The sequence below is a fragment of the Pinus tabuliformis genome, chromosome 6, assembly GCF_031772625.1.
Source record: "Pinus tabuliformis cultivar Carrire ecotype Pingquan chromosome 6, CPIR1, whole genome shotgun sequence".
NCBI lineage: Eukaryota > Viridiplantae > Streptophyta > Pinopsida > Pinales > Pinaceae > Pinus > Pinus tabuliformis.
Genome location: NC_142292.1, coordinates 1,563,516,261 through 1,563,543,372, shown reverse-complemented (window position 1 = coordinate 1,563,543,372; position 27,112 = coordinate 1,563,516,261). Strand labels below are relative to the sequence as shown.

The 27,112-nt window shown below is 37.8% G+C and overlaps 1 protein-coding gene across 1 annotated transcript; it reads right to left on the bottom strand.

The window, feature by feature from the left end:
• Positions 1-15,519: 15,519 nt before the first annotated feature.
• LOC149264716 (disease susceptibility protein LOV1-like) lies at positions 15,520-17,418 on the bottom strand. The gene has a single exon (XM_089400520.1). It carries the CDS (start codon positions 17,416-17,418, stop codon positions 15,520-15,522), a length of 1,899 nt encoding a protein of 632 aa, XP_089256646.1.
• Between the last annotated feature and the right edge of the window lie 9,694 nt (positions 17,419-27,112).

Here is a 27,112-nt window from a genome sequence, read left to right as displayed (position 1 = left end):
AGCATTTAAAAAAATAACTCTTGGTATAATAACTCTTTTATTCAGGTGTTCATTTTTAAAGTTTTTTTAGTCATAAATTTTTTCCATAATGCCATGCTTGAAATATTTTTGAAAATTTAAGATTGTTTTGTAGTCATAATCTTTGGTTTTAATTCCATGGTTGAAAAATTGTCAATATTTTAATGTTTTTCTAAGTCGTAATATTTTATCTTTAATGTTATGGTTGAAAACAATTATAAATATTTTTTCTTAGCACTATGCTTGAAAATTGTTGGGATTTTAAGGTTTTTCAAAGTAGTGATATTTTAAATTTAATGTCATGCTTAAAAATCGTTGGAATTTTAAGGCTTTTCAAAGACGTGATATTTTATCATTAATGTCACGCTTGAAAATCATTGGAAATTTAAAGTTTTTCAGAGTCACAATATTTTGTTTTTAACGTCATTATTAAAAAAATGTTGAAAATGTACCCTGAAAAAAGAAAGACGTTATTCTCACATCAACACTTTTCGATTTCAAGGTGTTTTTTGCACCAAACAAAATGGCTTTTATTTTTTTTATTGTTTTAAAAAATATTGAAAATTTACTCTGAAAAAAAATGGTGATGTGGAATCAACACTTTTTATTTTTGGGTTGTTTTTTCATGGTTTTTTGGGATTTTTGGGCTCGAATACCCGTTTTGAGGTAATAGTTCCCGTTTGATCAGTAACTATGTTAATAGGATCATAGATGCTGCTCCTCTATATTCTACCCATAAGGTTGGAGATGTTGCTCCCCTATTTTGGTATTTGTAGAGAATACCTCAGTTGGAATCATACCCACGAGCTCACCTTGTTGGGATTGCCACACCTTGTTTGGCCAACGGGTTGAGAGTGTACTTAGGGGTGTACAACCTAAGTTGATTATAATGCATTTTTTTCTACTACATGACTCTTGAGGATCATTGTTGGGAAGATCAGTGGGAAATAGGATGGGTTGAGATGTGATCCCCTATATCACCTATTGCTCGATATGGGGTTGAAGATGTTTTGCTCCCCCGTGCGATTCTAGGTTGAGATGTGCTCCTCGATGTATATTCACGTTGAGATGTGCTCCTTGATATTATTTTTAGATTGAGATGTGCTCTTCGACATTATAGAGGGTGGTAGTTAATTCTCCCCAGTTCTTCTTATTCAGATTCGATAATGTTTCAGCAGATAGAGTTGAGCAGAGATGGGACATGATATGACGATAGGATACACATGACATGATGTAATTGTAATTTCTCCATAGCTGAGAGGGAGTGTTAATTTGGTAAGTTGAATGACAAATTCGAACAATGGGATTAGATTCCTCTTTTCGAGAGAACCAATTCGGAATATTGAAGTGCTCAATTTGGACAAGCGAAAGTGTACTTATGAACAAAAGCCCACATATGCACATTTGGATAGGTTGGCTCTAACAAGAAATGGTCACCCTTGGAAGCCTATAAATGCAAATGACATCAAGATCATTTGGACATCACCAAGCATCATCTTCTTCTCTTATTCATTGATTTTTTCACACAAGTTTGAGGTGGGGTTGAGGAAAGAGGTTCACACAAGTTCGAAAATGCAGGTTTTGAAGCTCGCATGTGTTCTAGGGTTTTGGTTTTCAACCACAGGCTTGCCAAAGGAAATTTTTGGTTATAACTGTAGGCTATTAGGCTCAAGGGTGCAGTTGGAAGGTCTCAACTGCATGCACAACTCTTGCTCCATGTAGTTGGGCTCTAGGGCTAAATTTTGACATCTGACCGTAGTTGACCACAGATAGGAAAAGTTTTCTCTGATATATATTGATGATATGAACATATTTCTGAATGTTGTTGGTTTAATTTTGCTCGATGATTTTGTATTGGGCTCATTGTACTCTCTGCTGAACATTTTATGACAATCTAATAGAAGAAGAATTTTCAAAGCGATTTCCCCCTTGTGGGGTTTTACCCTGGTCTTTGACCAAATCTGGTGTCTGTTGTTGATTGTCTCCTTTGTCATTGCAATTACTATTCTATCTTCGATTACTGTTGATGATTGGAAAGATGAATTATTATTGAAAATATTTCTAATTGAAGAATTGAATTGGGCTAAAAGTAATTGAAACAACATAGAGCAGTGTGAAAATTAACAATGACATGGTATGAAGTATACATTGCAAGTCATCACAGTCTCCAAGGTTTAATTGGTTCATTTCTCTCAAATTGTTAATGCCTTAAAGTTGTTGACACCTAATCTTTGGGATTAGGTAAATCCATGTAAATATTGTGAAAAGAAAATAAGGATAATTTGAAGACAAAGAGACACTAGGAGATGAAACGCAAGAGTCTATCTCTCCATGTATATATCTATAATCAATCTTAATGCAAAGACATAATGTGATTTGAGTAGTTACCTCCTGGCCTGACATGGTATCAGAGGCAGCCTCATTTTTAGCTTCCTTTCTGCCCTTGTAACTCCCACTCCTATTCTACATCTTTTGCAGACTGACATTTCTGTCAAATACCTGCATAATCCCATGCATTGTTGTTGAATGGATAACTCTCATAGAAGCTTTGCGTTCAAGTAGTGTGAAATTGTTGGAGCATAGATCCCATTCTAGTATTTTCCTACTCAGTAACTCCTTTGCATTTTGGGCTTGATTCACTAAAGTTCCGCTCCAAGTAACATAGATCCTCTTTGTTCCTGCAGATGTTGAATGCTACCTATTCTCTCTAGAACACGTAGATCACTAGGCTAACTTACTAGATACGAAATTCAAAACTGAGAGACCTTCTTTTGCAATCGTTCTCTACGTCTTAATCCATTCTCGACATTTGAGCAATTCGTTAATTAAATGTGCGTAACTCTTGAAGTCCCTTTGTTGGAGTGCATTGAAATTTTATATGAATGTTGTATCTCTAGTTATAATACTGTGTCTCAGGCTATATATGATGCATTCTTTTGCGTTCAAGCTATTATAAATAGGAAACAATACATTATATCCGAATGAACGACCGTGTAGTGAATGGAGTGTTGAATGGTGCATTGGAATTATCTATATACATTTGAATGGTGGGTGATTCATTATTTGAATGGTGTGTGTATCAATTTTTTATCTGTTATCCTTTTTGAAGACTGTATTTGGAGTTATTTTTTAATACCATAATCCTTTACATGGCACATATATTAAATGGAGCATATGGATGATAAATACTTCGAGTTCCTATTTTGACGAGTGTATTATAATATATGTTATGTGGAACATTATTATAATATATGTTATGTGGACCATATGTGGTATGTAATGAGATATGTGAGCATTATGTAATATGTCATGAAGGTATATTGAGAGATTATATTTTTTATTGAAGACTTTTGAAGGCATATCCATTTTTTTTTGCAATTATTTTGAGGCCACATCAAATTTTATGATGCATTCACTCATCTCCATAGTGGGAGTAGTTCTCACTCACAAAGAGAACTATCCTGAGTGGTCTCGGAAGATAAAACACACCCTCATTTTCAATGAGTTGTGGAAAGGGATTTGTGAAGGAGAAGGAGACAATGCACCTGCAAATCCCACTTCAGATAAGGACTTTTCCATTTGGGAAAACAAGAAAAACAAGGCCTATGCCTTGATTGCAGCGTCAGTAAATGAAGAAGTGAGTTGCCATATTTCACCATTTTCAAATGCCTTTGAATCTTTAATGAAATTGAAGGAATTGTATGACCCACACTCTGAACTTGAATTTATTAAATTGATGATTAAGTTGTTCAGTCTTGAGTTGAAAAGTGATAACCCTATTGCCTTAGCATCAGAAGTAAGATCCATTATGCATTATATAAAGGGAACTAGTGTTGAGATATATCTTCCTCTCATAACTTATGTCAGGGCACGATATCCCACATATTAACATTATCTTGAGTATTGCAAGCAAGCGAAAACCTTAAGGAGATTACCTTTGACTCCAGTGAAAATCATTTTGCTGAGAGAGAGAAGGCTTTTGGGAAGAATTTGACTCCTCAATATACTTACGAAGTTGTATGCCTTGCACAAAAGGAGAAGAATCATGCACAAGATTCTTCTATAGGAAGAGGTGGACAAAGAGGAAGAGGAAGGAGGAATTTTAGAGGCAGGGGGAAGACATATCCAAGGAGAAAAATCTGATCTTCATTACATATGATGCACTAGAGATGGAAATGATGCATCCACGTGTAAGTTTCCATAGGAAAAAATTGAGCAGGAAAGAAATGAAGGGAAAGGTAAAATTAATGACAAAGGGAAAAGCAAAGTACCTGAATCCTCTCACTATGTTGTGGTACATTCTAGAAATGGAGTAACTAAAGACTTGTTCAATGATTCACTTGCTTCATGGAAAGAGGACTGGTTGCTTGATTCAGAAGAAAATTTCCACATGACTTTCAGGAGAGATTTCTTTGAAGAATTCACTCACAATGTTGATGGAGTAATATACTTTGCACACAAGTCAAAACTCAAGCCATCAGGCTCAAATTTCCTGGTATTCCAGACTTTCTTCTACATGATGTTTTATACCTCTTGGATTTGAGGAGAAACTTACTGTCTTTGGTCCACATCCGCCAAAAAGGACAATCCATTCATATATTATATGGCAAGGTCGAGGTTAGAAAAGCATCATATCACTCACTTGTCATTATGGGGATAGAAGAAGAAAGACTTCTGAAATTGCAAGGAACCTCTGTTCATTCACAAAACTTCTCACAATTCTCACTATGATGAAGGTACATTTCCATCAAGTCTTTTATGGCATGCTATATTAGGACACTTGAACTATGACAACCTTCGTTTGTTGAAGAAAGATTGTGTTACTGGTTTGCCTATAATTCATAGGAAACTTAAGAAATGTGATGCTTGTATCTTAGGAAAGAACAACAAACAGTCTTTTCATGATTCTCATTCCAGAGCACATAGAAAACTTGAACTCGTCCATTCAGATTTATGTGGCCTAATGCCTATTCCTTCTGCAAATGGTAAATAAATATATGATGACATTTATTGATGACTACACTAGAATGTGTTGCGTTTATTTATTGAGAACAAAACTGAAGCTTTTGAAACATTCAAGAACTTTCATGCATGGATTGAAAATGATACACAATCTCATATTGGCTCTATTCTCATTGATAATGGAAAAGAATACACTTCAAATGAATTTGAAAACTATCTTCGCTAGCATGGGATCAAACATCAAACAATTATGCCTTATAATCCCCAACAGAATGGAGTAGTTGAAAGAATGAATAGGGAAATATTAAATATGGTACGTTCCATGATGTTTTTCAAGAATGTTAAACTGATGTTTTGGGTTGATGCAATTTTATGTGTTGTGTATATAAAGAATATGTGTCCATCTAATGCTATAAAAAACAAGCCTCCCTATGAAATGTGGTATGGCCACATTCCTTTGGTGAGGCATCTTAGGGTTTTTGGTTCCACCTATTATGCCTTAATACCTTAGGAACAGAGAAACAAACTTAGTGCAAGGAGTCATAAGTGTATCTTCTTGGGTTACTCAAATACCTCCAAAGCATACCATCTCTATGATGAAGTCAATAAGAAGTTTAGATGTGATCGTTTTTGAATCATCCAAGGCTGACAATATTGTTGTGTGACAACTTGATCGCTTGGATACATTCAAACATGTAAAATGTTAGGGTCCAACCCTAACCCCTTATTTATGTAATAGGGTCGAGTCATAGTTATAGTTAAGTAAAGAGTCAATAAAGCCCATATTAATAATTGTAAGTGGTTGACCCACATTTAAAGAAGGGACCACAGTTAGTTGCAAATGGGCCATGGTATTAGATAGATGGTATTAATAAGAACCATGGTATTGACCCATGGTATTGCATGTATGAATCCTAGATAAAGTATAGAGACTCCCCTCAAGGAGCATCGTGTCTTATTTTTTAATTGAGCCCAACTCTATTGGAGGTTGCCCCCTCAAAGAGGCAAGTGAACATTGCTTTCCTTTCTGAATAATAAAATACATGATGTTATTTCTTATTGTTTAGTGTTTTGGGTATATTTCTCGCATATTTGGTATTCTGGTATTTTCTCACAGGTCAAGAGCATAACAAGTGGTATCAGAGCACTTTCCAGGGCCGGTGGGATCTTCATTTTTAGCAGAATATCTTTTTGGCTAGAGACGTGTTCTGGCGTCTTTAAACCCCGGGATCTGTCGTTGAGCGCATAAACCTGCGGAATTGGGGAGGCATGCACGCAGGAAATACAAGAGGGATCATGCTTGTTGGACTCCCTTGTAACCCCTGTGGGTACCCCTTCAAGTAGTAGCGCATTAGATAGAACCGCGCATGGACTGTCTTCCAAGTACCCTCTGGGTATATTGGAAGCCCCCTAGGCTCTCTTGAAACCTTGCCAGAGATAAACTGTCGGTCGTCTTGCTGCTACAGTACACCGAGAACGACACTTGGGGAGATTACTCGCGCATACAATAGGGTAGTTGGGTTGTACGACTAAGGGTATGGTTGATCCTCCTTGGTTAGTGCCCTAAAATATTGGGCCGAGTACTACCGTCAGACCCTTATGTATATTGTGATCTATAGCACCTGACACTCCTTGAGACCATAGTTCCCTTCTCTCTCTCTAGATCAAGCATCATCTTTGCCAGATCAGATCTAGTAGGTGGGGTCTTGTCGCAGCCGCAACAATCAATTCTGCCATTCATATCTCTCAGATCCACCATTCATATCTATCAGATTCGCCAATCAGATCTATCAGATCCACCATACAGATCTAGCCGTTGGGTTCTGTAGCAATCGCCACAATCAAATCTACCATTTAGATCTAGCAGCAGGGTTGATCACTGCCACATTCCTACTCATACTCTGTAGTTGAGTGTTCGCCGACAGATCTGACTATTTGTGTGGGCCCCTATACCTGGGCGTGATTCTCGCAGGACATTGGGCAGAATTTACTTTTCTGGGATTCGGCTACTGCAATATTCCTAAGCGAGGAGTAAAACTCCTTTCGGAGTAAAAAAAAAAAAAGTCTGAGACCCTCCCGGGACGCTTATAGGAGACTTAGCCCATAAGAATCAGGTCGACGAGCTGAGCAAGGTGGTACCATTCACTTGTTAGCGTCAAAAATTTCGGGTGGTCCCAAATTTTATTTTATTTTTTTGCAGTAACGATAAGTGCACTGGATCGGTGCATGGTACAAACCAGAGCTCAAGCTATGGCCAATGAGAAGATCGACACCCTTGAACAAAAGTTGGACGCATTAATGACGATGATCAAGACCTTAGCTGACACAATCACAAAGGGAAAGTCGGGGGAACAATCGGAGGCATATGATTTTAATGAAAACATTGAGGGCAAGTCTAGCCATTCTCTTCACCTCTTTGGAAACCACCAACAGTCCCAGCCGTGACCACCCAAGCTGGACATGTATAAATTTGATGGCTCTCATCCGGCCACATGGCTAGCACAAATGGAGCAATATTTCACATTGAATCACATCAGAGATGATGCAACTCAGCTAAGTGTGGGTAGCATGTACTTGGACAATGAAAGATGGCAATGGTGGTAGTGGCATCAACGTTGCTATGGAAGGCCCGTGACTTGGAAGGTATTCACAAAAGCCCTTATGGATCGCTTTGACCTTGAATCTAATTTTTTGGGTCATCTTACTAAGCTCCGACAAACAGGAACAGTGCAAGAATATATTACAGCCTTTGAAGCCTTAGCCTTCCGCACAGGAGGTCTATGAGATGAGTTCTACTTGGAATGTTTTGTCAGCGGTCTCAAAAAAGCCATTCAAGCCCACGTCTGACTGCAACACCCAATCTCATGGCTGGATGCTTGCACGATAGCTCGTGAAGTATAACGCGTGTTAGCGGCTCAGTTGACTCGTCCAAATTTCGTAGCCAAGGGTCGCCCCACCCAGGTTCCAAGCACTACCCAAACACTTAAGGTTCAAAAGGTGTCACCAACGAAAATGGCGGAAAGAAAAAAGCAAGGATTGTGTTACTATTGTGATGAGAAATACTCCCCAGGGCATAAATGCAAGGAACCTAAATTCTTTCAAATTGATGCTATTGATCACAGTTCATTGGAGGAAGCCCCACCATTTGAGGAACCAGAGGAGGAAGATGAGGACAACTAGGCAGACAATGCACTCCCAGCTACACCTGATGAACCAGTTATCTCGCTTCATGATTTGGCAGGGATTTCTTCTCCCCAAACTCTCAAAATCAGAGGTTTTATTAAGCATCGCCCTGTAGTAGTCTTGATTGATAATGGTAGTACACATAACTTTATCCATCAAAGAGTCACTGAAGCAGTGCATTGTTTTGTTAGAGCAGTCTCTAATTTCTAGGTCCAAATTGCTGATGGGGGGACAATGAAATGTGAAGGCCACTGTGAAAATGTCAAACTTCAAATGGGGGATTATCAGTTAAAGACCCACATGTTTGCCATACACATGGGAGGGTGTGACATTGTCTTGGGTGTTGAATGGCTCTGCACACTCGACCCAATCACAATGGATTTCCAGGAGTTATATGTGAGCTTTAAGCAGAACAACCACACACATACCCTCTGCGGACTCCAGGTGGGTGCTCCCTCTATCATCAGCTCGCATAGGATGGAAAAACTGTTAAAAAAAGGCCACCATGGAGTTATAGCCCAATTTAATGCCATCCAGGCCTTCAAACCCACTTCTCTTCATATTCATCCTGAGATGCAACAGATCTTAAACAACCATCTGCCGGTCTTTGACAAGCCTCATGAGCTTCCACCCTCGAGAGGGGAACATGATCATAGCATTACTTTGGTCCCAGGGGCCCAACCACCAAATGTGCGCCCATATAGATATCTGTTCGCCCAAAAGAATGAAATTGAAAAAATCATCAAGGAACTCCTGGAAGTAGGCGTCATTCATCCTAGCATTAGTCCTTATTCATCGCCTGTGGTCATGGTGCTCAAGAAAGATGGGGAATGGCATATGTGTCCAGACTTCAAGGACATCAACAAGTTGATGTTCAAAGATAAATTTCCCATCCTGGTTGTCAATGATTTACTGGATGAACTAAAGGGGGCTCAATTCTTTACTAAACTTGACCTTCGCTTGGGCTATCACCAAATTCGCATGAAGGAAGTAGACATTCCAAAGACTACTTTCCGAACTCATGAAGGCCATTATGAATTCCTGGTCATGCCATTTGGTCTTTGTAATGCCCCATCCACTTTTTAGAGCCTCATGAACCACCTACTCAAACCATATCTCAGAAAATTTGTCCTTGTTTTCTTTGATGACATCCTCATCTACAGCTGCACCTGGGCCACACATCTTTAGCATGTAGATCTGCTCTTGCAACTGCTCCAGAAGCATAAATTATTTGTCAAGATGTCCAAGTGCTCTTTTGGCATGGAAGAAGTTGAGTATTTGGGCCACGTTGTGGGGCGTGAAGGTGTAAGGGTGGACCCCAAAAAGATCCAGGCAATGCAGGATTGGCCTCAACCAAAGACCTTGAAGAGCTTGAGAGGATTTTTGGGTCTCACAGGCTACTATCACAAATTTGTCCGCAATTATGGTCACATTGCTAGACCCCTCACTCACCTTCTCAAGAAAAATTCATTTCTTTGGAATGATGAAGTGCAACAGGCATTTATAGCTCTCAAACATGCCATGTGTTCCACTCTCGTATTAGCACTACCCAACTTCACCAAATCTTTTGTGATTGAACGTGATGCTTTAGGTACGGGTATTGGGGCAGTCTTAATGTAGGAAGGTTGACCCTTGGCCTTCACTAGCCAACAACTAAGTGGGACAAATCTGGGACAATCTACCTATGAGAAGGAGATGATGGCCATCTTACATGCAATAGATACATGGCGACCATACTTATTGGGGTGGCGTTTCCAAATCCGCACAGACCATCAAAGCCTTAAATATTTTTTGGAGCAATGCCTATCCTCGCCACAACAAAATAAATGGCTCGCCAAAATGTTGGGATATGATTATGAGATAATTTACAAGAAAGGGAGTGAAAATTTTGTAACAGATGCGTTATCGCGCCAATTTGAGGAGGAAAGAACCCTACTTGCAATCTCCCTTCCCATTCCAGAATGGATTGAAGAGGCTCGCAAGGAATGGTTTTCACATCCTTTGCTCTCCCAACTCATTAATAAATTGCAGGTGGATCCAAATTCCACAGCGGGCTACTCTTGGCAGGATGAGATTCTTCACTACAAGGACAGAGTCGTGATATCACCAACATCCACCCTCAAAAGTCGCATTTTGGTGGAGTTGCACTCATCTTCCATTGCAGGCCATTCAGGCTTTCAGAAGACTTATGCTCGCACTCGACATTCATTCTTTTGGACAGGCATGAAAAAGGACATTCTTACTTTTGTAGCTAAGTGCGACGTATGTCAGTGCCACAAAGGAGAAATAGTCAAATCCCTAGGCACATTACAGCCATTGCCCATCTTAGCCTCAATCTGGACGAAGGTTTCTATGGACTTCATTACGGGTCTTCCGAAGTCAGGAAACAAGTCAGTCATCATGGTGGTTGTGGATAGACTTTCTAAGTATGCTCATTTTTGTGCCCTACCCCACCCTTTTACATCGACTTTGGTGGCTCAATCTTTCATGGACCAGATCTTCAAATTGCATGGCATGCCCACTTCCATTGTGTCTGATCGTGACCCTATCTTCACCAGTAAGTTTTGGCAGGAACTCTTCAGGCTACAAGGTACCCAACTACAACTCAGTACTTCCTATCACCCCCAAACTGATGGTCAAACTGAAGCAGACAACAAATGTCTAGAGACCTACCTTAGGTGTTTCACTTTAGAAAAGCAACATCTATGGGTACAGTGGTTACCTCTAGTCGAATGGTGGTATAACACTAACTATCATGCCCCCACCAAAATGACTCCATATGAAGCAGTTTATGGTCAACTCCCTCCTTCACCTACTTCTTATATCCAAGGATGCTCGAAGGTACAAGTAGTGGATCAACTCCTACAGAACCGCACAACCAGGCTGGCCCACCTCAGAGAGAATCTCCATCAAGCTCAAAACTGCATGAAGCAACAGGCATATCAAAATCGTTCAGAATGCAAATTTCAAGAAGGGGATCAGGTATTTTTGAGGCTGCAAACATATAAGAAAACATCACTCAAAGACAATGGTTGTCAGAAATTATCTCCAAAATTCTACGGACTGTATCAAGTACTTCAACGCATCGGAGAAGTAGCCTACAAGCTAGCTTTTCCACCCACTGCAAAAAGCCATCTAGTCTTCCATGTCTCATGCCTCAAGAAAGTGACTGGGAACCATTGCCGAATTCAAACCAAAATGGCACCTGCACGGCCGCACGATCAAGGAAGTCCTCATCAAGTGGAAAGACACCTCTCCAGAAGATGCGACCTGGGAACCAGCCACCGTCCTTTAGCAATTTCCACAGCTTCAGCCTTGAGGACAAGGCTATTTTTATGGGGGAGGGCATGTTAGGGTCCAACCCTAACCCCCTTATTTATGTAATAGGGTCGAGTCATAGTTATAGTTAAGTAAAGATTCAATAAAGCCCATATTAATAATTGTAAGTGGTTGACCCACATTTAAAGAAGGGACCACAGTTAGTTGAAAATGGGCCATGGTATTAGATGGATGGTATTAATAAGAACCATGGTATTGACCCATGATATTGCATGTGTGAATCCTATATAAAGGATAGAGACTCCCCTCGAGGAGCATCGTGTCTTATTTTGTAATTGAGCCCAGCTCTATTGGAGGTTGCCCCCTCGAAGAGGCAAGTGAACATTGCTTTCCTTTCTGAATAATAAAATACATGCTGTTATTTCTTATTGTTCTGTGTTCTGGGTATATTTCTCGCATATTTGGTATTCTGGTATCTTCTTGCAGGTCAAGAGCATGACATAAAATCTTTTCAAGGGTTTGATAATCAAATTCCACATCTTGAAAGGGGGATTCCTATACTGGATCAATATGTGGAATCTTCTTTTGAAACACTCTCTCCCCCACATGAAGCTCCAACCACTTATGACACTTTGAGTTATGTGAGTGACAGAATTGGGAGACTAAATCTTGATTTATCCCCATCTCAATCAACTGAGCAGCCTAGGCCATCTCAGAAAGGTCCTCCTAAATGGCTGACAAAGACACTTGAAAGTGTTCATCCTGATGAGGTCAGAAAGACAGGAATAAGAAGCTCAACCAGAAAAAATGGAGGTGATGTAGATGATTCTGATTCACCTGTTGATATGGATGTTTCTTATGATTGTTAACTGAACTTTTCTACAGATTTTGAACCAACTTCCTTCAGAGAAGTTGCTTCTCATGATGAATGGAAAGAAGCGATGCAGAAAGAATATGATGCTTTGATAAATAATGGCACATGGAATCGAGTTGATCTTCCATTAGGAACCAAACCAATTGGCTGCAAGTGGGTCTTCAAAAACAAGTATAAAGCAGATGGCTCAGTTGACAAGCATAAAGCCAGGTTTGTGGAAAACGGTTATGCACAGAAGGAAGGGGTCGACTATGAGGATAATTTTTCCCCCACAACAAAATGGGCTACCATCTAGACACTCTTTGCCTTGGCAACACATAACTATTGGAAGTCCATCAAATGGATGTAAAAACTACTTTCTTAAATGGATATCTGAAAGAGAATGTTTTTATGTCCCAACCAGAAGGATTTGTTGTGAAGGGTCAGGAACATAAAATATGCAATCTTGTAAAATCCTTGTATGGCCTCAAGCAAGCTCCTCGAGTCTGGTATGAGAAGTTAATTAAGCATCTTCTGAAACTCAACTTCAAACATTATGATCTTCATGATGCAAGTTTGTTTGTCAAGAAAGTTGGCAAAAAAGTTGCATATCTTGTGTTGTATGTAGGTGATATTTTGATGAGAAGGAACAATGAGAGCTACATTTCATCCATAAAGAACGAATTGAGGAAAGGTTATGAAATGAAATACTTGGGCTATGTTCACTACTATCTTGGAATTGAAGTAACTCAACATCCAAAGTTGATATTCCTCTCTCAGAAAAAGTGCATTAGATATATGTTGAATAGGTTTGACATGGTTGAGTGCAATCATTTGACTACTCCAATGAAACAAAACTTAAATCTCACATCCACTGAAGGAAAATAATTTGACGATGCAACGAAGTATAGACAACTCATAGGAAGTCTCAACTACCTAACCACTACAAGACCAGATATTTCATTTTTTGTTGGAATCCTCTCCAGATTTATGAAAAATCCTTGTGAGGGTCATTGGTCTGCTGCAAAAAGAGTTCTAAGGCACTTGAAGGGAACTCAAGGCTTTGGACTTAAGTATACACAAGTGGGAGACTTCAACTTGATTGGATACTTTGATTCAAAATTCGATGGAGATAAAGAAACTGGGGTATCTACTTCAGGTTATGCTATGAGTCTTTGATCAAGAGTCGTCTCTTAGAGGTCACACAAACAATCAGTTCCACCAGATTCTACAAATGAGGCAAAATATATGGCAACAGCTGAAGCAACAAAGGAAATTGTGTGGCTAAGGAAAATTCTAGAAGATTTGCAGGAAAAACAAGTGCATTCAACTCCTCTCATGATTGACAACACTTCTGCAATAAATTTGGCCAAGAACCCAAAGTTCCATGATCGAACGAAGCACATCAATACAAAATACCATTTGATTCGACATCATGTTGAGGCCAAGACAGTCCACCTACACCATTTTTCCACAAACGAGCATATTGCAGACATCTTCACCAAAGCGCTTGGAAGAGAAAAGTTTGAAAGATTTAGAATGATGCTTGGACTCACCAACATCCCTTCATATTAAGGGGGTGAATGTTGACACCTAATCTTTGGGATTAGGTAAATCCATGTAAATATTGTAAATAGAAAATAAAGAGAATTAGAAGACAAAGAGAAACTGGGAGATGAAACCGAGAGTCTCTCCATGTATATATCTATGATCCATCTTAATGCAAAGACACAATTTGATTTGAGGAGTTACCTCCTGACACAAAAGCGAATAACCAAAATTTTCGTAACTAAAATCAACCCAAATTTGTGAGCATTACACCTCCATATAACTAAACAACTTCAAATTTATGGTTGTGCAACATTGTCATAACCAATTTTCAATTAATTTTTTTAATTAAATAGCGAAAATTTTCCATTGTCTTATTGAAAAGTGTACATAAACATAATCACCATTATGAGAAACAAAGAAAGCAAGATCTGTAGTCCTAGCTTTTTTGCCTTCATTTCCATGCACTCATAACTTATACTATTAATCGCATTTTTAAAAATCCAAAATTTTAATTAAAAAGCAATATCACTAGCATAAAACAATGATTTTACTTATATAGCATGTCTCAAGATTTTTTTTTTGGAAATTCAAATTTCAATTATCAAAATTTATTTGTATTTCACTTTTCTTTTTGAAAAATACCAAAAAAATAACATTACTCAAGTCATTTTCTTCTATTCTTTTATATATATTAAAAATATTATATAATTAATCTAAATAAAATATTTTATTTTTATTAAAATAAAATAAAAATTCTAATTATATTTAATAATGTATAATTAAAATACATAAAATATATTCATTTTATTAATATTTTTTAATTATTTATTGATTTTTTTTCTAAATCTAAATAATAATACCATTTTAATATATGGTACTTTAAAATTTATACAATCATTAAAATTAAATTATATTAGAGATATTGATAACTCAGTTAATTTTCTACATTTATAATATTATTAATGAATTGAAAAATATTTTTTCCTTTTTTATGTGTTATTTAAATATAGAAATGTTCAAAACAAAAACATAAATAATTAATCATATATAAATATTAATAAAAAAATAAATTACAATTATTAATCATGAATTATAATACATGGAATTTTATATATATATATTTAAGGAAAAAGTAAAATTCTCCATCCCAAAATTCACCATATCTCCTCACCAATACTTTTCTAAAATAACTAACTATTTTTTTTAAATAATATAAAAAATAACCTTCTTTGTGTCATTATTTTCTATTCTGTTGTATATACTAATTTTATTTAATCTAAATCAAATTAAAAATATACTTTTATAAAAAATAAAAATTCTAATTAAAATAAATATAATATATAATTAAGATATAAAAAATAAATATTTTTTATTAATATTTTTTAATTATTTATTAATTTTTTCTAAATTTAAATAATAATACCATTATCATATATCATATTTTATAATTTATACAATCATTAAAATTAAATTGTATTAAAGATATTGATAATTAATTATTTTTTTTAATTTATAACATTATTAATAAATTAAAAATATCTATTTTTTCTCTTCACATATGATACATAAATATGAAAATATTGAAGACAAAAACATGAATAATAAGTCACATATAAATGTTAATAAGAAAAATAGATTACATTTATTGATCATTGATCATAATACATAGAATTTTAGAAATATGAATATATTTCTTGGAGGAAAAGGTAAAACTCTCCGTTCCAAAATTCATTATAGTTAAAATAATCATCTTTTTGGGAATACTTTTCAAAAAGTATTTCTGTACTGGTAGTGGACATTGTTACCACTTCTACATTTGGATTTGTTCTTTTGATTATTTCAAGATTCTCTGGAAATTTTGAACAACCATACAATCTTATACTATGAAGGCTTTTAAGATTCCAATAATCTTTTGGCATCATTAATGCTTCACAAAGCATCAATGTAAAATTTTCAAGTTTGGGCATTGCACCTTCTTGTAGCATTGGCAACTCTTCTAATTCATGTAACTTAACCATTGAAAATGTCTTCAACATAGGAAATGCCCCCATCTCTCCAAATTCTTTAGGAATCCTTTTTAACTTCGGACATTCTACAATATCTAATTTCCTTAACCCTCTAAGATTTTGCAAATGTGGAAGTTCTTCCAACATATGACAGTTACATAATTTAAGATGATTTAAATTTTGAAACCGATAAAATTTATTTTCCATTTTAACTATGTGAGAGCTCTGTAATGAAAACTTCTTCAACTTTGACATATTAGTAATATCCTCAGGCAAAAAAGCTGTGAAGCTGATCTTCAAGTGCAATGTTTCCATCTGAAGCATCCTCCCTAAAATGCCCTCACAAATTGTTTCTCCATTGTTCTCTAACCATAAATATTTGAGTTGTGTTAAATTCCCCAGGTCGTTAATGGAAGCCGCTTTTTGACCTCTTTTAAACACTCGACGACTCCACGCACTCCTAGAAACCATGAGGTATTGCAAAGAAGTGAGCTGTGATATGCCATGCGGCACACATTGCAAATCGTCACACTTTGCAATGGTGAAATACTTCAGTGCTCTTAACATATGAATGCCCCACGGTAATTCTGTAATTCCAGAGCGATAAAGATCAAGGATTTGGAGATTTACAAGTTTGGAGACAGATGCTGGTAACCTTTTGATTGGCACGTTCACTAATCTTAGGCATGCAAGTTGTTTCAAACCGCCAATACTTTCAGGCAATGATTGGATGGACGTGCGACTCAAATCCAGAACCTTAAGAGAGATCATGCTCTCAATCACCCTTCTTGGAATTTCTCCCAAATCTCTGTTTCTATTCAATGTTAATGTGTAGATTTCTGGAGCTCTGAAAGACTCTGGAAGAAAAGCCAACTGGTTGCCAGTCAACAAAATTCTAGTGCGTGCTAAACATTCATTTGCATCCAATGTTGTGAGACCCTTACCTGCGCCACAGTAGAAGCTCTCTTGCTGCTCAGCAATTTGTATTCCCCAACTGCGCACAACGTCGTGCATCCTGAAATATTGCACGGATCCATCAATGTCTCTCACTGTCGGTTCAATCAAACAACGGTCTGCTAAATTGTTGAGGTAGATGCTTCCGATGTGGAATTGGTCGTGGCCAGCCTGATCTTGCAGCAGCCCTTCTCCCAACCACAAGATACTGATGAGCTCTACCAAAATAATTTGGTCTTCCTCGAAGGCAGCAGCTAAGTACAGAAAGCACAATTGGAGATTAATGTTGCAGTTGCCCAGTGCGTCGTAACTCAACCTGAGGCAATCATAGACAGGTTGAAGGTCTTGCCTGTTGGCGTTCGACAACCTGTGGACTGCCAAGTCCCATTCTTGTGCATCAATAATTCCTGCCATTGCCCTCCCTACTGCTTTGATGGCCAAGGGAAGCCCTCCACACTTTGTACACACAACCCTCGCCTTTCCTTCGTCGATGTTTGCTGGCAGATTTCCATTGTTATGTGGAAATGCATGATAAACAAACAGCCTCCAACTATCATCCTCGACCAAGTCGCGTAATGTAAGCAATGTGGACTTATCTGCATTAACTCCCATCTCCAGCAGCGTTTTCTGGTTCCTTGAACTCACAACAATTTTGGAGGTGGAATGGTCGGCTAGCCGGAGTAGACCCAATTCCTCTAGCAATCTGCCACCCTCCTCCCATACTGTTGGGTATTTTTAATGGAGAAATACCAAAACCAAATAAAATTATTCACCACAGAGACAATGCTCTGTTTACTCTGTCCAGAATCTTTTGCCAAGAACCTCTTAAAATCAAAATGACTCATGAGACAGCATTACACAGTCACAAACACATTTCTATTAATTTAAAACTGAAACTCTGTTACATATTTCTTCCTCTGTGCAAAGAGGGAATAAAAAAAAAAAACTCTGCTACTCTCACAGATCTTCCACTGCTGTGGAAATTACATACACAGCTCTCTGTTCTTCAAAAAACTAATACAAAGCATTACATTCCAAAATCTATATAGCACTGCTGTGCATTTACAAAAAAAAATCCCACTACTGTGCGCAGCCACTCCACTCTAAACTTTAAAAAAAACTACCGCACGTAGCCATGTTTTTTTTAACATATAACAACGTATGCAAAAAATATATAAAAAATATAAATCGTATGGCATGTGGGACAATGCCCATAACCAAAATTAACTATATTCCCATATCGTATTAAAGGCATGGGACGTATGCCCATTACCATAATAAAAGCTGCCACCAAATTTTACGTAAATGCATTAAAACTACAATGTTTCCTTCACGGTGGTCAACGAAACAAAACTTCACTCCACGTAAAAAAAAATTGATTTGACATGGGCCCGTGCACCTTCCGGAGATCAACGGCGGAGATTTCGTGCCCAAACCACTTGACTGATCCAACGAGGTTCGCACACCAACCTCGGGCAAAACAAACGAACTTTACTGTCCGGGGAAAATGGTTTTGGGGGGTTCGTACAAGAGACGCGTGGCGGCAGGTGAGAGTGTTCGGAGGGCTCCAAGGAAAAACAGCCTTTGCCAAAAGGCGGTGCGAACAAGATAGATGGTTTTGTTTGGTGGTTTTCGGCTGCGTTGAAATTACACATTTAACACTCCCCTTTAATTTCAACAGCTGGGCATTCTGTCATACCCAGACACTTCCTCAAAAATTCAAAGCTTTTCTGGTCCAGTGGCTTTGTCAAAATGTCTGCTACCTGTTCCTGAGTCCTGCAATGTTCTAAGACAATTTCTCCATTGCTCACCAATTCTCTGATGTAGTGAAACCTTGTGTCAATGTGTTTCGTTCTCTTATGAAACACTGAATTCTTTGACAAAGCAATAGCGGAGCTATTGTCACAAAAGACCACTGTCGCTTTTGCCTGCTCTTGGCCTAAGCTTCTCAACATCCTTCTCATCCATACTGCCTGACATGCTGCTGCTGTCGCTGCCACATATTCTGCCTCTGCTGTAGACAATGCTACAATGGACTGCTTCTTGGAAGCCCATGAAATGGCTCCTGAACCCATGTTAAAAACATAACCGGAAGTGCTCTTCCGATCATCTACACTTCCAGCCCAATCGCTATCTGTGTACCCAACCAAATCTGAATGTTCTGAGGCATGATATAGAATTCCAAACATTTTGGTACCTTTGACATACCTCAAAATTCTCTTTGCTGCCTGCCAATGTGCCTCCTTTGGCCTCTCCATAAATCTGGAAATCAAACTAACAGAATACATTAAATCAGGCCTAGTGGCTGTTAAATACATAAGACTGCCCACAATGCTTTTATACAAGCTAGGATCAAAATCCTTGCTGCTGTCCTCTCTGCTGAGCTTTAATCCCATTACTGTGGGAGTGATTGCTGCCTTGCATTCTTCCATCTTAAATCTGCCCAAAACTTGATTTACATATCTTGCTTGAGATATAAAAATTCCTTTTTCATTTTGATCTACTTCTATGCCTAAGAAGTATCTCAACAAACCCATGTCAGTCATTTCAAATTCATTCTTCATGACTGATTTAAAATTCTCAATAAGATAAATATCATTTCCAGTGAAAATAACATCATCTACATACAAGACAACAATTAAAATTTTACCATCCTTTTCCTTGATGTAGACTGTGGGTTCTCCTTCACATTTGTCAAATTCATTCTCCAATAGATATGAATCTATCCTGCTGTACCATGCTCTTGGCGCTTGCTTCAGCCCATAAAGAGCTTTCTTCAATTTGCACACTTTGTGCTCTTCCCCTTTCTTCTCATATCCGAGAGGCTGTTCCACATAGACCTCTTCCATTAACACTCCATTTAGGAATGCTGATTTCACATCCATTTGGTAGACTTTCCATTTGTTTTGAGCTGCTATGGACAGCACTGCTCTCACGGTTTCCATTCTTGCAACCGGGGCGAAAGTCTCCTCATAATCTCTCCCATACTGCTGCTTGTAGCCTTTGACAACCAGCCTTGCTTTATGCCTTTCAATCTTGCCTTCAGCATTGCTCTTGGTCTTGTAGACCCATTTCACACCAATGACTTCTTTGCCTTTCGGTAGCTCAACCAAATCCCATGTTTTGTTTCTCTCTATGGCATTCATCTCTTCATCCATAGCTTCTATCCATTTCCTATCTTTAATAGCTTCTTCAAAATGAATAGGATCATCAACATGACAAAACAAGGCAAATAAGGAATTCATTCCTTCATCATAAATGTCACTTAGATTTCTAAACTTCTTACCTCTTTCACTTGGTGTGCAAGTGCTTGAAGATGCACTTGAATTTCCTCCTTGTGGTGTGCTTGGAGAAGCACTCTCATTGATCCTCAATGGTGTCCCTTGCTGTCCTTGTGTTGGTGCTGCTGTTTGGGGATTCATTTCAGCCACCTCCTCTTCATCTTCATCATGAGGCAAACAGCTTTTAATGTTCACTGTTTTCTCTATGCTTCCATCCCAAGCTTCCTCTTCAATGAATTGAACATCCCTGCTGACAAAGAACTTCTTGGTAGATGGAATGTACAGCCTGTAGGCTTTGGATTCATCACTGTATCCAATAAAGATACACTTCTCCCCTTTGCTGTCCAACTTCCTCCTTAGCTGATCCGGAATGTGTGCATAGGCCACACACCCAAAAACTCTCATGTGGGTGACTCCTTGCTTTCTCCCACTCCATGCCTCTTCTGGCACTTTGTTCATGACTGCCTTTGTAGGACACCTGTTCAAAATATAAACTGCACAATGTACAGCTTCAGCCCAATACTCATTTGGCAAATGCTTTGCCTTCAACATGCTCCTTGCCATCTCCATGATGGTTCTGTTCTTCCTTTCAGCAACTCCATTTTGTTGTGGGGTGTACCGAGTTGTGAACTGTTTATGTATTCCATTTTCTCTACAAAACTTTAGGAATTCATTTGAGATGTACTCACCTCCTCTATCAGTTCTCAATACTTTTATGTGCAGCCCGCTTTGGTTCTCCACAAGTGCTTTGAAGTTTTGGAATTTCTCAAAGACTTCACTTTTGTTCTTGAGGAAATATATCCAAGTCTTTCTTGTAAAATCATCAATGAATGTCAAGAAATATAGGCTGCCAGCTAATGATGGAGCTTGCATTGGTCCACACAAATCTGAGTGGATAATCTCTAAGGGTGCCTTTGCCCTTATACTTTTCCCTGATGGAAAACTTTCTCTGTGTTGTTTTCCCAAAATGCAGCCTTCACATAGGCTGTCCGGTTTCTCTATTAATGGTAATCCTCTTACCATTCCTTTTCTGCTCAATAAGTTTAGACCTCCAAAATTTAGATGCCCGAATCTCAAGTGCCATAACCAGTTCTCATCCTTTGGCACGCTTTGGAAGGCCTCTTGGGTGACTGCTGCCATTTCCCTTTTGTTTTTCATGTCTGCCCGGATCCGGAGAGGGAACATCCTGTTCCTTGTCATCTTCACTTCAGCAATGCATCTTTTGCTGGGTGGTATGTCCATGATGGTGCACACATCATTTACAAAGTAAACATTGTAACCCTTTTGGATAAGCTGTCCAACACTCAATAGGTTACATCTCATTCCGGGGACATAGTAGACATCTGCTATGGTTTTCTTTTCTCCTTGTTTTGTGAATATTTTTACCTCCCCTTTTCCCATAACAGACACTTTACTATCAGTTCCTAGAGTGACCTCTGATTTCAAATTCTGATTTAAGGCTGAAAAGAGGGCTACATTCCCTGTCATATGGTTGCTGCAACCTGAGTCTAAAAACCATATGTCCTCACTATGTGTTTCAGCCATGTTACAAGCTAACAGGACATTTTCTTGACTGCTGTTTTCTCTTGTAACATTTGCATTTTGTCTGTTGTTCATATCATGCTGTTTCTTTCTACAATCACTAGCATAATGTCCATACTTTTTGCAATAAAAGCATTGAACATTAGATTTATCATACCTTTGTCCTTGAGCCTGATACTGATCTCTTTGTTGGCTGCTGCCTTGACCTTGGTTCTGATTTGTATTGTTGCCTCTTCCTTGTGCATTTGCTGGGCTGTTCCTTCCTCCTCTGTTCTGGCTTCTGCCTCTTCCTCTTCGGTTTCCTCTTCCTTGACCTCTTCCTCTTCCAAAGGACATCTGGGTCTTGAAGGCTTGCTCAAGGGATGAGTTTTCATTCCTACTCAACCTCTGCTCATGAGTTATCAGTGATGCATGTAGCTCATCAACTGAATACTTTGAGAGATCCTTTGTCTCTTCAATGGTGGTGACTATGGCATCAAACCTTGAGGGTAAAACCCTCAATATTTTCTCCACTATTCTCCTATCTTCAATGGTTTCTCCATGAGTTCTCATTTGTGTGATTACACCAATCACATGAGTGAAGAATGATTCAATATTGTCTGATTCCTTCATTTTCAAGTTTTCAAAATCCTTTCTCAGCATTTGCAATTTTGCTGTCTTCACTCTCTCCATGCCTTGATAGGCTGTCTTGAGAGTTTGCCATGCTTCATGTGATGTTGTAGCTGCTGCTATCCTTGGGAATATACTCTGGTCCACTGCTTGATACAACAAGACAATGGCCTTTGCATCCTTCTTCCTATTGAGCTTCAGCTGATCCTTCTCTCCCTGAGTTAATGCATTGAACTCAGTTTCATCTGCTGGTTCCTCAAACCCATATTCTACTAGTTCCCATATATCTTGAGCGATGAACAAAGCTCTCATGGTTATAGACCAGTAGTCATAGTTCTTCCCATTAAAGTGTGGGAGCTGGGTGTTGAACATACCCATGCTTGTGCTTGCCATTCCTTGCATCTTGAACTATGGTTTTAAATCCTTGACTGTGATTTTTTTTTTAAAAAAAAACTGACTGTCTTCTGCAATAACAAGAGAAATGATTTTGGGGAATACCTGAATCCTGAGCTGTGTGAGTCTTCTAACTGCCTGAGAGGTTTTGCTGCAGCAACAACCTTCTCCTTTCAGCTTCTTTGTCTCCTACAAAGAGCCTAAGCCTTGCTCTGATACCACTGTTGGGTATTTTTAATGGAGAAATACCAAAACCAAATAAAATTATTCACCACAGAGACAATGCTCTGTTTACTCTGTCCAGAATCTTTTGCCAAGAACCTCTTAAAATCAAAATGACTCATGAGACAGCATTACACAGTCACAAACACATTTCTATTAATTTAAAACTGAAACTCTGTTACATATTTCTTCCTCTGTGCAAAGAGGGAATAAAAAAAAAAAACTCTGCTACTCTCACAGATCTTCCACTGCTGTGGAAATTACATACACAGCTCTCTGTTCTTCAAAAAACTAATACAAAGCATTACATTCCAAAATCTATATAGCACTGCTGTGCATTTACAAAAAAAATCCCACTACTGTGCGCAGCCACTCCACTCTAAACTTAAAAGAAAAACTACGGCACGTAGCCATGTTTTTTTTAACATATAACAACGTATGCAAAAAATATATAAAAAAATATAAATCGTATGGCATGTGGGACAATGCCCATAACCAAAATTAACTATATTCCCATATCGTATTAAAGGCATGGGACGTATGCCCATTACCATAATAAAAGCTGCCACCAAATTTTACGTAAATGCATTAAAACTACAATGTTTCCTTCACGGTGGTCAACGAAACAAAACTTCACTCCACGTAAAAAAAAATTGATTTGACATGGGCCCGTGCACCTTCCGGAGATCAACGGCGGAGATTTCGTGCCCAAACCACTTGACTGATCCAACGAGGTTCGCACACCAACCTCGGGCAAAACAAACGAACTTTACTGTCCGGGGAAAATGGTTTTGGGGGGTTCGTACAAGAGACGCGTGGCGGCAGGTGAGAGTGTTCGGAGGGCTCCAAGGAAAAACAGCCTTTGCCAAAAGGCGGTGCGAACAAGATAGATGGTTTTGTTTGGTGGTTTTCGGCTGCGTTGAAATTACACATTTAACACATACATCATCCAAGAACAACGCAAACCTTTTGCCCTGCATACTCTCATGCAACCATATTTTTATAGCTTCCTCATTCATATTTTGATCTGGATTTATGTTTGATTGCATGGCTATTTGGGAAGAGAGTTGATTCCTAAGATTTGTGAAAGATGGAGACTGCGAAACAGTCAGCCAAAGCAACAATCCATTGGAAAATAAATCCCTCACATTTTCGCTATTGAAGACGGTCTTGAGGAGGAGTGTCTTACCAGAACCGCCCTTGCCAAGCACGCCAATGCACGAAAAGGAAGACTCACCCTCTGCCTCCATCACTGACTTCTCTAGTGCTGCAAAGGCATTGTGTTGCCCCACGATAAGGGGTTCGTGGATGAAGAAACCTCTTGAAGCATCAGGTTGGATGGACGTTGCAGAAGTAGAGGCTGAAACTGGAGAGGCGTGCAACTCTTCGATTCTTGAAAGTCTCTCTAGGAGCTCCTCATTTTGGAGCATGCTAATCAAAGGAACTGATTGGAGATGCTTTCTGATATCTGAAATCAAACGAGTAATCCTTCTACTCATTCTATGACGAGAAATCACGTCATACTTAGCGATTGTACTGCATTGTTGCGCCATCGCTGATGCTGGTCGGAGAAGCGCATCCAGCTCCTTAAGCCATTTATTAACAGCCGAGGGTCTCAGCTTATTGTTGCTTTGAGGAATTGAGATTTTCTTGCTATTTAATTGCAAGCGATAGTGCTGGATCTCCTTCAACTTTGGCTCAATTTCCATTACCAGGCGCTTCAGATTGGCCAATTCTTTCTGGCAACGGAGAGCACTGTTAACGCGATGGATGATTTGGTGGATAGCCATGTTTATGCCCACACCAATAAATCCAGATACGAAACCAGGATCACCCATGATAAAAAAATATGTTCAACTCCCTTGATAGCACAAAATAACAAAGCCCCAGAACTGTGAATATCAAGATTGAGAAATCTCAAAATGAAAAATTCTCTCCAGCAAATGAAAGCCTCAACCAATATTAACACTACAAGAGCAGAGCCTTGTGGAAGGGAAGCAGAAATTATGTAAGTAAAAACCAACCGGGGATTGTGAACACTAATGCTGAACTTTTGTAACCGATACATAGATAGATAGGACCAAAGAATTGCACACTTACAGTTGTGCAGCAGCGTCATAGTTAGTTTTTGTCATTTCGATTTTGAAAAAAAAGATTCTTTCATTCTTTTTCCAAGGATCATGATCGCCATTATAGCAAACAGTGAAAACGAGATTCGTGACAGCTTGTGCTGTAATGAATAATGAGGGCCCTTCCAGCTCCCCATGCTTTCTTTTCTATGATGTGAACCACAGAAATCTTCCTTCAATTGTTTATCACTTATTCTATTATTTTTCTTTGACCAATTTTTGTTACGATGCGGGAGTGACGATAAGTTTGTGTTTGATAATTTACACAGAAATTTCAAAAAACACTTAATCTAGTTATATATATTCACACCACATTTTAAAGTACAACAATAAGTTCATGGCTATCTTACTGCATCTTTTTTAATCCGAAGAAAGAATCAGTTAAAGAAGAGCAGCATAATGAGATTCCATTACCATCGGCCTCACTTTCAGACATCAATGACGATGGAAGAGGAGCAAAGTTTCAATTTCACCGAACTCAAAGGGATGGATAACTCTCATCATACGGACTTTGATAATTTTCTTTTCCTTACTTTAAAAGAAAGTTCCGGAGGTTGGACAACTTAGGATTGATACCTACATTGTCGGGAGGAGTGGAAGCTCGGGGGCAGACTGGAGGTCATTGCCAACCTCACAATTGGTAGGAGAGACTTCCTGGTTTTGGCAAGGAATTGTCTCTCCTGGTTTTGGCAAGGAATTAGATAAGTACATTTACATCACTGTATTTGTTATGTTTCTTTTCTTTTAAAAGAACAATAATTTTGACTGAGGAAAAAAAAAAGAATTGGATGAAGAGTACATCTTTGTATAGAAATAGAATTGTATAGTATTACTTCACAGCAACATTTCTGACTAAGGAAATGAAGAACAAAATTGGATAGTACATGTTTGTTTATAAAAGAAATTTGAAGTGTACTTCTTGTATAGAAATAGAACTGTACAGTATAACTTTGTACGGAAAAGAGGTTATGTCTGAGAGGTTCGACTGGTCTCACTATTTGTCCCTGCACATCTATATGAACCTGCAAAGCACTCAAAATTCAAACTGTATCTATTGAATTCAATTTATTTACTTTATCTAATTCCTTTTCTCCAAGATATTACTTAAATAATGAATGAGGACATAAAATGAACAAAATTAGGGTATTCTAAATTTTCATAAAACTTTTTAAATATATAGTTTTTTTGCTTACAAGAATTTTTTTTGCAAACTTTGTGAATACTTCCTCATTAGGGGAAGATGGTAAATGAGGTAAATCAAGTATTTAATTTTGAAGTACTTTATGTTAAAGGATCAAAAAAGTTGTGATTTTTTCATTTTTTTTCCTTCAGATTTAAGTCATAACCATTTAAAGCAATTTTACAAACTTAAAATTTCTCAGCTACTTAATATATAAATATTAATAAAATACTAAATCAATTTTTTTATTAATTTAAAAAAAATAATATAAAATCTTTATAATTTCTACTTTTGATTTATCTAATTTTACAAATCTAATATTATTTTATATCTAGTCAATTCTTAATTCTCTCACACATTTATTTTACTGTTAATAAAAAAATTGTTAATACAATATTAAATTTATTATCACATATGTTAACCCTTTCATTGTAATTATATTTACTAATTTTCCATATCTCCATTACTTTAATATTCTTTTGCATGTTGATAAAAAAGTCTAAAAAAAATTTGAATTACCTTGTTATTTAATTCAACAAATAGTTTTTAATTACCTTGTTATTTAATTTAACAAATAGTTTTTAATTTTGAGATTTATGATAATATATTGTTAATTTAATATTTTAGTGAGATGTACATTATATCATGTTTTTTAAAAGAGTAGGAAAACCTATCATAACTTAGCTGTAAAATCTCCTATGAGGACATCTATCGCTATTCAAGAAAATGCGTGCTAACACATTACCACTACTCAAGAAAACACCCCACTTTATCACTACTCATGAAAACACCTCACAAGTTAGTAAAGAGACAGACTTTCACTCCTGCCATATATCTCGAAGTCTTAAATCTTTCCTTAAATCTAAAAAAAATAACTCTTAACCAAATAAAATAAATATACATATTATAAATAAGATTTATAATAATTTGTTTTTAGATTTGTTAGATTC